Source organism: Elephantulus edwardii, unplaced genomic scaffold, assembly GCF_000299155.1.
Source record: "Elephantulus edwardii isolate Elephantulus edwardi_28Jun2011 unplaced genomic scaffold, EleEdw1.0 scaffold00155, whole genome shotgun sequence".
Lineage (NCBI taxonomy): Eukaryota > Metazoa > Chordata > Mammalia > Macroscelidea > Macroscelididae > Elephantulus > Elephantulus edwardii.
This window is the reverse complement of record NW_006399905.1, coordinates 4300204-4313606: the sequence shown is the minus strand read 5'-3', so window position 1 is coordinate 4313606 and position 13403 is coordinate 4300204. Positions and strand designations below refer to the sequence as shown.

The window sequence follows — 13403 nt, the reverse complement described above, 5'->3', positions numbered from 1 at the left end:
AGTATAAATGGATTTTAAGCACAAGAGTGATACAGACAGCTCTGTATTTTAGAAAGATCATTATGGGTATAGTTAGTCAATTGAGGAGGAAATCTGAAATTGTCTCACTAGTCCTAGAAAAACAAAGACAAAAAAAAATTAAAAAGCAAACTAAGACAGCAGGGAGCTTTGAGGGTAATGAGATAAAATGTGTGGATGCCTGACGAGGGTTGGATTATCATCAAGTTCTGCTTACAGGTGTTCCTCAGCTTCATTCAGCACTTGTGTGTCAGTTTGTCATATTGTGGTGGCTCATACATTAGAATATTGAAGACTGTACCTTTTAATATGAGTACGATATCAACATACAGAAAACTTCCCATAACTGAATCAATAAGCAGTAACACGATAAATGGAGAAAATAATGCAGTTGTGAAGGATTTAATTTTACTTGGGTCCATCATGCCCATGGAGGGAGCAGCAAGAAGTCAAATGAAGCAAATACACTCTAAATCTACTCTCTGAAGTGTTAAAAAAGAAAAAGTGTCATCCTAAAAACTAAGATGTACCAGATTCAAGTCACAGTGTTTTTCAAATGCATTTGAAAACTGGGTGATGCATTTGAACTACAGTCCTGGACAAAAATACTGAAGATACTGTGACAGGTAAGAAAAAAAAAACCCCAAATACAATCACAGCAGAATGCTTTTTTGGAATCAAGGATGACAAGACTTCATCATCTCAGTTCTTTAGAGATGTTTTAGGAGGAACCAGGCCCTGGAGGAAGAACTCTCCAAGATGGGCAGGCGTGGTGGCTGTGTGATGGACACACACAGGAAGGTTTGTGAGGACTGTGCAAGATCGGGCAGTGTTTCCTTCTGCTGTAGGGAGGTGCCAATTCTGCAGTGTCCGACAACAAAAACATTTTTCAAAGCATGACCAATTTGGCAATTTTGATTAAAATGTAGGCACTAAATTAGAAATTGCATTTCATCAGCAACTCCATCAGACTTGTTCCCTATGTTTTTGTGGGTTCTTTTTCATTTTTAAAAAACCTAGTTCATACAAATATATACACAACTAGCAACTATTTTACAGTTTTCTTGGTACTCTTAGGATATTATTCAAATGAACTGACACAAATGCCTGAAAGAGAGTTGAATATATTTGTTTAAAATATGTTTATCTTCAGTATCTTAAAATATTGTTATTGTTGTTGTTAGGTGCCATCGAGTCGAGTATAATCCATAGGGACCCTATGAACAACAGATCTGAACCCTGTCCTATCTTATGCCATCCTCACACTTCCTGACACAGTGGTGCAACTACCCCACATTGGCAGTTCCTGAGAAACAAATGATGGCTACCATCTAGTTCCTGACTTTCATACTACAGTGTTTGCTGTTTGAGCAAGTAATCACATATTGAATATCATGTAGAAATTACAGGTGATGTTGCCCCCTGATTCTAGTAATTTTATGTGCATATGTTACTTGAGTTATTTAGAATCAGTCTTAGATTGCTACATATTTATGAAGAGTAGAGTGACTAGTGTTGAGAAAAGAGGGAAGTCAAAATGTGAGGGATGTTCTCTCCAGGTTGAATCCATCCTGAGGTTTCCTTGCTTCCTTTTTTTTTTACTTTAGTAAAAGTTCTTTGTGAGATATCCCAAATTATAGTTAACATAAAATAGATAGAAATCTATTAGCTAATGAATGTTGTATAATGTTACTAGCATTGCAGTTTATAAAAATTGTTAGGAAGTTAATTAACTTAATACCCTAAATGAGATATCAGAACTTGAAATGTTAAGAGAAAATTCTTTATGTTCCTTTCTTGAATTCTGGAAATTCCTTGGAAAGAAAATAATCTTAAAACAACAACAACATCTACAACAACCCCCCCCCTTTTTTTTTAATTTGTCAAAGATTAATGTCAGTAATGTGGTTTTTAATGGCACTTTCTTTGGAAGAACCTTTGTTTTGCTTGACAGGAGTCAGGAGTATAATGTGCATATTTGTTTTAGATTGCATAACACATCTTTCCCTAAGTGATAATCATTAAGATGAGGGAAGAGTGACTGGAATCTAAGTTTATTAAACTCCATCTGGCAACTTTTTTACAATTTTTATATAAGCATCAAAAATATTATGAAATTAACCTGCAAACAGTTATTACTATTTTATTGATTTTGTAATACAAATGACCTAAAAAAAATGCTGATAAAAACAAGCTGGAATATTAGTAGTGTGTCTGTTAAGTCTCACTTTGCAGGTATAAAATGAACAGTTTTTACTTTGCATGGTTTGAATCTCCTTCCTAATGCTACTACTATAGTTGAAGTGTTTCTTTTTCACCCACCCTGTGAGTTCATATCTATTCTCAAAGAATGGTAGTTGAAGTTCTCAACTTGTATTTCTTTCTTTTTTTTTTTAGAGATCAATAGTTTTCATTCTATTTCTTGTGAATTTGTTAACAGTAATATACATAGACTTTTAAAAAATATTTTCTTTGTAAAAATTAGAAATTTTGAAATAAACTGTGCCCTTAAGTCCCTTCTCAGTAGTTTATCTCCTGGCAATACCATGATTTATGTTAGTCATATAGTAGTTTAAGGACTTCTAAATGGTTCATAGTCAGTATTTGGCTCAAATTTACGATATCTGTTGTTTCTTTGACATGAGGAAAAGAAATGGCTGTTCCATTTTTCTCTCTTCTTTGAAACTATAAATATGACTCTACTATTATTATTTTGTGAGTAGCTCTGGTAGCCTGGTGGTAAGGAATTGCCCTGCTACCTCAAAGTCACATGGTTCAAATACACTAGGTGCTCCATGGGAGAAACATGAGCAATCTCCTCTTGGGCAATTTATAACCTATAAAAATCCACTGAGGTTAGTTGTGAGTTGGTTATAACTTGACTGTACACAATAACAGCAACATTTTTATTTTATGAGGAGCCTGATGGTATAGCATGTAATGTATTGAGTTACTACTGAAAGGTATGTAGTTCAAATCCACCAGCTACTCTCCAAGGTGGACAATCTTCTACGAAGACATAACAACTCCAGAAATCTGATGGAGAGAGGTCATGAGTTGGAACCCACTGGATAGTAGTTGATCTGGTTTAATTTGGTTGGTACAATGGTTAGAGTGCTAACTGCAAAATTAGCAGTTAGTAACACACCAGGTGCTCTGTGAAAACCACGTGGTGCAGTACAACTCTGTCTGGTAGGGCCTCTGAGACAATATGAGAGAGTCCCTGCTGAGCTGTAGTGGCCTAGTGGCAAGAAGCTGCACTGCAATCCCAGAGGTGCACAGTTCAAATCCACCAGATGTTCTGCTGGGGAAGGAGGGACAATCTCCTCCTGTACTAGTCAGATCCTATTTGATGGTACACACACAAAAATTAATAGTAATAAAAAAAATAGTCCCTGCAAAACAACTATGAGATATCTCGCCTAGTAAGAATAGCAAAATTTAACGGAACAGCAAACATTGAATGTTGGTGAGGTTGTGGAGAAACTGGAACCCTTACTCACTGTTGGTGGGAGTGTAAAATGCTGCAACCACTACGGAAAGCTGTTTGGTGCTTTCTAAAAAAGTTGCAAATAGAAATACCATTTGACCCAACAGTTCCACTACTGGGAAGTTACCCTAAAGAAACCATAACTGCCACCCAAGCATATATATATGAACACCTATGTTTATTGCGGCTTTGTTCATAGTAGCAAAGAGCTGGAAATAACCCAAGAGCCCATCAACAAATGAATGAATAGAGAAGCTCTGGTATATTCACACAATGGAATACTATACAGCATTGAAAAACAAGGAACTCATGAAATATTATGCAAAATGGATGACATTATGCTGAATGAAATATCTCAGCACAAAAGGACAAATATTGCATAGGGCTACTGTTGTAAAATGGGACTGACATCAGGGTTTAGGGAAGACAGAAACGGAGGGGAGGAATGATGTATATTGCTTTGAAACAGATGAGGGAGAAAACTGTTTATAAGGGATATAGGAATGAGTATTCTTGTCATTCCAAAAGTCCAGAGTGAAGGCTGCATAGTGGAGTGAACTTAAGGGGAGGGATTGCATATCAAGAAAGAGTTTTTCTTTTCAAGGAGAAGAATGAATTGGGGAGGGGATGGGCAGGGAGAAAAGTGCAGTAATGAATGACTGGAAACCCCAAGTCCCTGTAAACTTTCATTAAAATTAATAAAAAAAAAAAGCCCCTGAAAAATCCTCATGTTTTAGAATTGTTGTTGTTATGTACTGTCGAGTCGCCTGCGACTCATAGTGACCCTATGTATAATAGCTCTGAAGTCTGCTTTATCTGAGCCAGTCTTATTGTCTCCAGCACACCTGCCACCATAACCCCAGTTACTGTGTCAGTCCTTCTCATCTGGGGTCTCCTGTGTTGTTCCTACACCCTTTGAAGCATGATATTTTTCTCCACAGACTAGTCCTTCTTGGCCACATACCCTAAGCATGTGAGATAGAGCTTCAAAATCCTAGCCTCCAAGGAGCAACCTGGTTTCACTCTCACCAAGATAAACCTTTTTGTTCTCTTGGCAGTCCGTAGTATGTTCAGTACTCTTCTGCAGCACCTCAAGTCAAAGACATGGATTCTTATTTCGTCATGCTTATTCATTGTCATCCAGTTCTCTGATGCATAACAACAACAACAACATCATTAACATTATAGTTATTAAACCTAAGAAAGGAAACTTGTTCCGAAATTGTGTTAAAACCACAAGTATAGGGGTTAACATTTACAACATTTTTTTTTAATATTCAATTCATAACAGATCTAACTTAAATTGGGTCATATGAAGTGGAAACTTGGATTCTACTCTAGAAAAATACTATGTATAATAGATATTATATAATATAGTATATAATATAGTCATGCTTTTATTTTTGAAGATGATAAATTTGCTATCTACAATTATAAATTTTAAGGAAGCCTCCTTGTTGTACTACCTTAAAGATAACTATGTCTGTCTATATATAGTTCGTTGAGTATAATCCCTTGTTAATACTGAAAGATCAATCTCTCTTAATTAGATTTAGTTGAACAAATCTATTGATAGTCCTTGTTGTTTTAGGTAGTCCAACAGCCTTCAGGAGGCATCCCAAAACAAGTGACTACACTGTCCCATTCTTCACCATTGACCATTCAGAAGCCTGGACAAAAGAAGATGCCAGTTGACACTGTAATATCGACCAGCCAGTGTTCTCCAGGTAGACTGTGGCTTTGGAATGCTATGGGGCCTTTGTGTTTTATTTTTTGTTGTTGCTGTTTTATAAAGAGAAAAGAGACTTAATGCTTTGATTTGGTACTTCTTAGAAGATTAAAAGATATCTACACTATTTCATGAAGCCATGTATCCGGATATATATTGCTTTTCAAAAGGAGTTGTAGGGCTGCTGTGGTTAAAGCATTCAGATCCTAACCAAAAGGTCCATGGCTGGTTGGATCCACTACTTACACTGAAGGAGAGGTGAGGCAGTCTGCTTGCACACAGGTTTACCACTTTATAAGCTCCGTGGGGCAGATCTAGCCTGTCTTTCAGGATCAGTGTGAGTCAGAATCAGATCAGTAACAATGATTTGGGTTTTTAAATACTGTTACTGTATTTATTATATAGTATTATATATAATCATAGTATTCTCTGATTAGCTAGAACTGCCTACTAAGAAATTAGCGCTTTTTAGTTTATCAGCTAATATTTAAAAAAAATAGCAACCAAAAATCACAGCAGTATATTACTTCAGTTTGGAAATCTAAGCCTACGTTATGGCTTTCAAGTAAGTCTTTTTAAAATCTAACAATATAAATTATATACATGTTCCAGTCTCCTTTTGTAGTTATTTTTATAATACTGGCAATTCTAGATACAGTTTGAAGACCATTTAATAGGAACTGTGAGAGCTTATTTTTAGAAAGAATTTTGTGTGCGGAGAATAATTCATTGTTATGCTTGAATTTTAACAGTTCTAGAACACATTGACATTTTCCGATTATTCTACATAGTTTAAAATCTTTTGTCTTAAATTTTTCATGATGTGACCTCATTGTATTTTTTGGTGTGTTTCATATTATTCATTCTTGTTTTGTTTTTTACAGCTTCTATTCTAAAGCAGATTACTCTACCAGGGAATAAAATTCTGTCATTTCAACCATCATCTCTTCAGAAAAATATGATAAAAGAGAATGGAACTGCACCCTTCAGGTAAGTATAACAATTAAAACTTGATCCAGTATAAGGAAGCAACACGTAATGAATGAGAATGACTGTATGAAAAAATGTGAATAAAGAATAATGTGGGGGGAGCTCTGGTGGCCTAGTGACAAGGAGCTCCAACTACAATCCCAGAGGTGCACGGTTCGAATCCACCAGATGCTCTGCCGGGGAAGGAGGGACAATCTCCTCCTGTACCAGTCAGGTCTGATTTGACAGTACACGCTCACAAAAATTTAAAAAAAAAAAAGAATAGTGTGAAGGACCTCTGGTGGTCTAATGGCAAGAAGCTGTACTGCAATCCTGAAGGCTTGCAGTTCAAATCCACCAGATGCTCCGCTGAAGAAGGAGGGGCAGTCTCCTCCTGTGCCAGTCAGATCTGATTCGATAGCACACAACAAGTAAAAAATCCAAAAATAAATAGTGTGAAACACAGTGTTTATGAACTTTGTGTGCAAACCAACATAAAATTAAAAAAGAAATAAAAATTTAAGAAAAGAGGGAGCTCTGGTGGCCTAGTGGCAAGAAGCTGTCCTTAAATACCAAAGGCATGCAGTTTGTATCCACCAGATGCTTTGCTGGAGAAGGAGGGGCAATCTCTCCCTATTCTAGTCAGATCCAATTTGATGGTACACACAAAAAATAATAAAAAAATTTAATAAAAAGAATGACCGAATAATGCATAAATAAAGTAAATACATTGATGCTTTTAAACAACAAACCATATTTTAGTGAACATAATTTATAAGCAGTTGTTGTTGTTATGGTTATGTGCCATCGAGTTGCTTGCGACTCATAGCGACCCTATGTACAACAGCTCTAAACTCTGCTCTGTCCTGTGCCAATCGCACTGTCTCCGACACACTCATCCCAATTGCCCCAGTCACCAAATCAATCCATCTACCAGAGGGCCTTCCCCTTCTGCGCTGTCCCTCCACCCTCCCAAGCATGATGTCCCTCTCCGAGGACTGATCCCTCCTTACAGCATAATCAAAGTATATCAGATGAAGCCTCAGAATGCTTGCCTTCAAGGAGCAGCCCGGTTTAACCCTCTCCAGGATGAATCTGTTTCTTTTCTTAGCAGTCCATGGCACCCTCAGCACTCTTCTCCAACACCAAAGCTCAAAAGCATCAATTCTCCTTCTATCCTCCTTGGTCATTGTCCAGCTCTCTGACGCATAACAAGTGATTGCAAAGACCATGGCCCGTACCAGAAGCCCCTTAGTCTCCAGAGATACACCGTTGCTCTTGAGTGCTTTAGAGAGGTCCTACAGCAGACTTTCCCCATTGCAATACCTCTTTTAATTTCCTGGCTTCTGGTGCCAAGAGGGTTGATTGTGGAGCCAAGCAGACTAAAGCTGTGAACAATTTCAGTCTCTTCACCATCCGTCCTGATGCTGCCAATTGGTCCAGTGGTGAGAATCTTTGTCTTCTTGACATTGAGCCTCAATCCATATTGAAGGCTGCAGTCCATGACCCTCAGCAGTAAGCGCTTCAGGTCCTCCTCAGTTTCAGCAAGCAGGGTTGTGTCATCTGCATAACACAGATTGTTTATTATGGTCCATACAGTCAAATGCCTTTGCATAATCAATGAGAAGATATTGTTTGTATAATATCTATATCTGTAGTTCTTTGACTAGATTGTAAAACATAGAGTTTTTTTATAGATCACAGTGACGACAGATTAGTACATTTTACTATCATACACCTGCTTATGAAAACAGATGTTAACACTAAAGAAGATGTTAACACTTAACATGAATCATTTGCCATGTGCCAAACAATTCTGGTTCATTCAGTGCCAAAATCTTTTTCGCAGATTTTGCTGATTACCCATTAAGCAATTGAAACATAAATAGACATTATTTAACTCATAAAACTTGTTGTTGGTTGAGTACCCTGGAATCAGAACTTGGCCCATAGCTGTCCCCCCAGCAGATTTTCAGAGGCAGCGAGTTGCATGGGAGATAATTGCCCATCCTTCTCCCGATGAGCAGCTGTGGCTTTGAACTGGGTACCTTTGCATTCACAATACATGGCTTAAATAGTTTAAAAAAAAGAGAGAGAGAAAAATACTATGGGCAAATTATGATTCTTGGAAAGGCTAGAAATAAAATATTTATATTCCTGGTAAGCTTTTACTTTTGAACATATTTAAAAGGTGGAAATATTAAGTGCTGTCATTCAGTGAGCCAAATAGCATAGGTTGTTCTGCAATATTTGCAATGTTTTCCAACAGTCATTTCCAAACCGAACACCTTGCCATAGTGGACAGTGTGCACTGTCATTTCTCCTTAATGTGATCTCTGCTCCAAATATAGTTTTATCTGTCTATATTATTCATGGAATGAAACTATATATTTTCTTTATCCTCAGAAGCTGTCAGGCAACTTTTATATACCTGACTTTAAAACTCCGATAATATACCATTAGTATTAATCCTGTTTAACAATCAATTATTATTTTTCTACAAAACCTATATTTCAAGTTCTCGAACTTAGTTAGTGAAAGATAAGAACAATTTGATAAGTGAAGAGTTATTTTATTCCATACCTTCCTCACCTTAATACTTTTTCAAGTAATCTTGTGTGGACATTTGAATCTTAAAAGATACATTACTGGCAAGCTCTGGTAGCCTAGTGGCAGGAAACTGCACTGTAGTCCCAGAGGTGCACGGTTCAAATCCACCAGATACTCTTCTGAAGAAGGAGGAACAATCGCCTCCTGTACCAGTCAGATACGATTTGATGGTACACACATAAAATAAATAAATAAAAATTTAAAAAAAATTCTAAAAAAAAAAAAGATACATTACTCTTTTTCTGTTAAACATTTGATTGGTACTCTACCAGATGTTTGTGCCACTCCTATATTATATTGCTAAGCTTAAACACAGGATAGTGGTTTGGTGGTAAAGTTTTGGGGCAAAAGACTATACTTCCTCATTAATTTGTTATTAATAGAGATTCATGTTCTTAAAAGGTTGAAAATTTCTCTAGGTCCTTCTCCATCTCAATGTATTGTTCAACATTTTCCCTGCCTTTTCTGTGTGTTTCATTCACTTAAGCCCCAAAGTTAAGTTGTTCTCTCAGGAAATCCTCCCACGAGGCTACGTGTTAGGGAGCTCTGATGGCTTAGTGGTAAGGAATTGCACTGCCAACTGAGAAGCATGTGATTGAAATCCACCACTGTTGCTTCTCAAAGGCCACATTTTTCATCAGACTCTTTCAGAAAAGTAACCTTTTTCACCTTAACTGATCTTTGATCTGAAAGCCTTGAATGGATTTCTCCAAGATCCTTGACAATGAGGTGTGCTGCCAAGTCTCCAGTCCCCACTAGACTCTCTTCTTGCCGTCGAGGCAGTCTCACAAACCATGTTGGGACATGTCCCTCCACCACTCTTCCTTTGCCCTTTTCACCTCATTATGCAGATAACATGCTGTGGCCTATTGGGATGACAGCATGTTCATAGTGAAAATCAGGCCCTATCCCCTTGCAGAAGGTTGTTGTTAGATGCAATTGTGACAACTGTGACTCATCATGAACTGAGGAAGAACACATCTGAACTTGGTCCTTCTCTGCAACGTCCTCATGATCTCTGCCATGCTCACACCCATTGTTACAGTCACAGTGTCAGTCCACCTCAGTCACTGTCGTCTTCTCTTTCATTGGCTCTTTCATTTTCCAGCAAAGTCCCTTTTTCCAAAGGCTGGCTCCTCCTGGCAACGTGTCCAAAGTACATGAGACAACATTTCAGCATCCTTGCCTCCAAGTAGCGTCCTGGTTGTACTTCCTCCAAGATTTGTTTTTTATTTTGACAGCACACAATATGTTCTATCTTATTCCCCACCATCTAATTTCAGAGACATCGTTTCTGTCTTGTTCTTCCTTAGTCATTATTGTCCAACTCTCAGATGCGTAGGAGGCAATCAAAATACTCTGACTTAAATCAGGCACACCTTAGCCTCTAAACACATATCCTCACCCTTTAGTATTTTAAAGAGGTTTTGAAAGATTTCCCCAATGAAATACATCTTTTCACTTCTTGACTGCTGTTACCATGGAAATTGATTACAGAACCAAATAAATGGAAGTATTTTTCTTCACTTTCTCCAAGCAAGGTTATATCATCTGCATCATGCAGGTTGTTGATGAGTCTTCGTCTAATCCTGATGCTTATTTGTTCATAGTCCAACTTCTCAAATGTTTTGCTCAGTTTATGGATGTAATAGTGATGGAGGAAAGACACAATCCTGACAAACACTTTCCCTGATTTTGAACCATACAGTATTCCTTTGTTCCATTAAGATGGTAGCTTCTAGGTCTAGATCTAGCATGCTCACATGAGCACAATTAAGTGTTCTGAGAGTCTCATTCTTCTCTATGCTATCCATAATTTGTTATGATCCACACAGTCAAATACCTTTGCATAGTCAATAAAACAAGTATCTTTCTGATACTCTCTGCTTTCAACCAAGTTCTGTCTGACATCAGTAATGATAATCCTGTACTTGGCCTCTGCTGAATCTAGCTTGAATATCTGAAATTTCCAAATTGATGACCACTCTAGTAATTTTTTTTTAAATTTTATTATTTTTTGTGTGTGTGTGTACTGTCAAATCAGATCTGACTGGTACAGGAGGAGACTGTTCCTCCTTTCCCGGCAGAGCATCTGGTGGATTCGAACCATGCGCCTCTGGGATTTCAGTGCCGCTTCTTGCCACTATGCCACTAGAGCTCTCCAATTCTAGTAATTTAAAAAAAAAATATTTAGTAAGCTTTTACTAATCTTATTGTTCAATAACTTTTACATTGTGTTGGATCATCTTTTTTTTTGGAATGATAACAAAAATAAGAGATAAAAAGTTCCAAAAGAAAACACCGTTGGTGACACTTTGCTTTAGAGTTACTGTAAAGAAGTTGTACTATGATGTAATTAGAGCAATATAGAAGATAAGCCATTGTTGGCTTCATAGGAAAAAAAACTAACAGCAAAAATAAGCCTGAGTAAACTGTACTCTTCAGTTTGCTAGGTAGTTCCCAGATTTCTTGGTGTTGGCTGTTGTGCACATCCTTGATGGCATCTCTTTATTGTCCTGAAATGGTATCTCATCAATTGCTTGGGATTTGTGTTTTGCTGATGCCTTTAGTATAGTTCCGATTTCTTCCTTAATTACAGTTGGTTATTGATCAGACCTTACTTCCTGAGATGGTTCAGTATCAATCAGTAATTTTTGGTACAGTGACTCTGTGTGTTTCTTCCATTTTCTTTTGCGTCTTCCAGCATCACTCTGTAATTTGCCCATGAAATTCTGTAGTATTAGCAACTGAACACTTGAATTTGATTTTCAGTTCTTTTAGCTTGGGAAATGCTGAGCATGTTCTTCCCTTTTGGTTTTCTCTCTCCAACTCTTTCCACATTTTGTTATACTGTCCTCTAGGAGTGCCCTATGAAATTTTCAGTTCTCTTTAGCAGTTTTCTCCCTCAGTTTTAGCATTCCTTCAGGCTTAAAATAAAGCCATTCCAAAAGGAAAAAAAGGGGCATCATTGCCACTACAAAACAAGATTCAGACACAGGTAATAGAGAGGAAAACTGTAGCATGCACAGTGGTTCCAGATAAAATACAGTGACAGAGAAATGGGTGATTACTGACCTGGATGCATTTCAGCCCTGTTTTGGGGAGCCTGACTTGATCTGAGAGCCTCTGATACCACTGGCACAAGAACCTAGTTTTACTTCAAGCATCTGGCACGGGAGCAACCCTACATTTATAGTGTACGCTGGATGACTTTTGCTGATAGGCTTTTTCCTATGAAGTCAACAATGGCTTATCTTCTATATTGCTCTAGTTACAACATGTACTCTAGTTACTCTTAGTAAATCTGAAGCAAAATATCACCAATGGTGTATTTTTCAGAACTTTCTGTCTTACTGCTTTTGGTCATTTATCCGTTGAGTCCTTTTTGCATTCTTGAGTTATGTATCATTTTTGTTGTACATATTAAGTATTTTCCTCCCAAGCTTTCAACTTGTAACTTTGTTTTTAGTGTCTTTTGTTCTGTAGAAATTTTAAATCACAATATTAGATTTATAATTTTCTTCTCCTGGCTTTTGAATTTTATCTTATTTTAAGAAATCGTTCCTTCTCTTGAACTCATAATAATGTTCTCCTATGTTTAAAAGAAAACATACAAGTCCTTGTATGTGTACTTTTCACATATACAGGTTTAGTTATTTAATTTTAGATCTTTAATAATTTTTGAGTATTTCTTTACATCTGAAGCAGAGCTTACCTTTTTCACAGGTGAATTGCTCATGTCAACAGTAGGTACTGAAGAGTTTATAATCTTTGACTTTCTCATTTGAAATGTCACCTTGTGGACATAATAAGTAATCATTTCTGTAAGGATACATTGTCTGATGAGGTAAATCCTCTATTTATTTTTACTTAAAAAAAAGACAGAATTTTACAGTCAGCAAAATGTTGTGTTGAAATTATTGTCTGGAATACGCATACCCATAACCATTTTAGAAAATTTTGTCAGTGTCTATTACATTAAAATTTATTAATAAAAAAATTAAAATGGATATGCTAGAATGTTAAACATGTGGATTCTATAATCCAGAAGTTCCTATACTTTAGAAATAACTGCCTTTGTCCACAAAAACATTCAGATAATGATATTCACAGCAGCACTGTTCACAATAGCCCCAAACACAAACAACGTCCATGTCTGCATTCAGGGTATAGGATGACTAGAAAGTAGGCTAGCTATATCATCAAATATTATATAGTGACAGAAATGAACAAACTATCAATCCACATAAAAGCAGGGATGGATTTGAAAAATACTATATTGAGCAAAATAATCAAGATGCAAAAGACAATATATCAAGTATGTACAAAGATATAAACTAGGAAAGTGGTGACTTAGGAGTAGGTGTGCATGGGGAAGAGGAAAGAAGGGGCTCCCTGGATGTGCTAGTATTACTCTGCAACTTAATCTGAGTGTTGGTTATGGGCTATAAAGTTCTTCAAGCCATGCTTATTATTTATATTTAACAGCGTGGAAATTATACCTCAATCAAAAGAAATATTCATATCTGACTCAAATGTCAGAGACTTTCCTAGAACTTCTGCTGAATAAGCTTCTCTCTCACTTTT

At 36.9% G+C, this 13403-nt stretch overlaps 1 protein-coding gene across 1 annotated transcript in view; it reads left to right on the top strand.

Annotated features, from left to right (window-relative positions):
* Positions 1 to 13403, top strand: part of TAF4B (TAF4b RNA polymerase II, TATA box binding protein (TBP)-associated factor, 105kDa) — a 152775-nt gene that overhangs the window by 54700 nt on the left and 84672 nt on the right. The window contains exons 9-10 of the mRNA XM_006895046.1: positions 5100 to 5235; positions 6122 to 6227. Coding sequence (XP_006895108.1) covers positions 5100 to 5235; positions 6122 to 6227 — 242 coding nt within the window. The remainder of the gene's footprint in view (positions 1 to 5099; positions 5236 to 6121; positions 6228 to 13403) is intronic.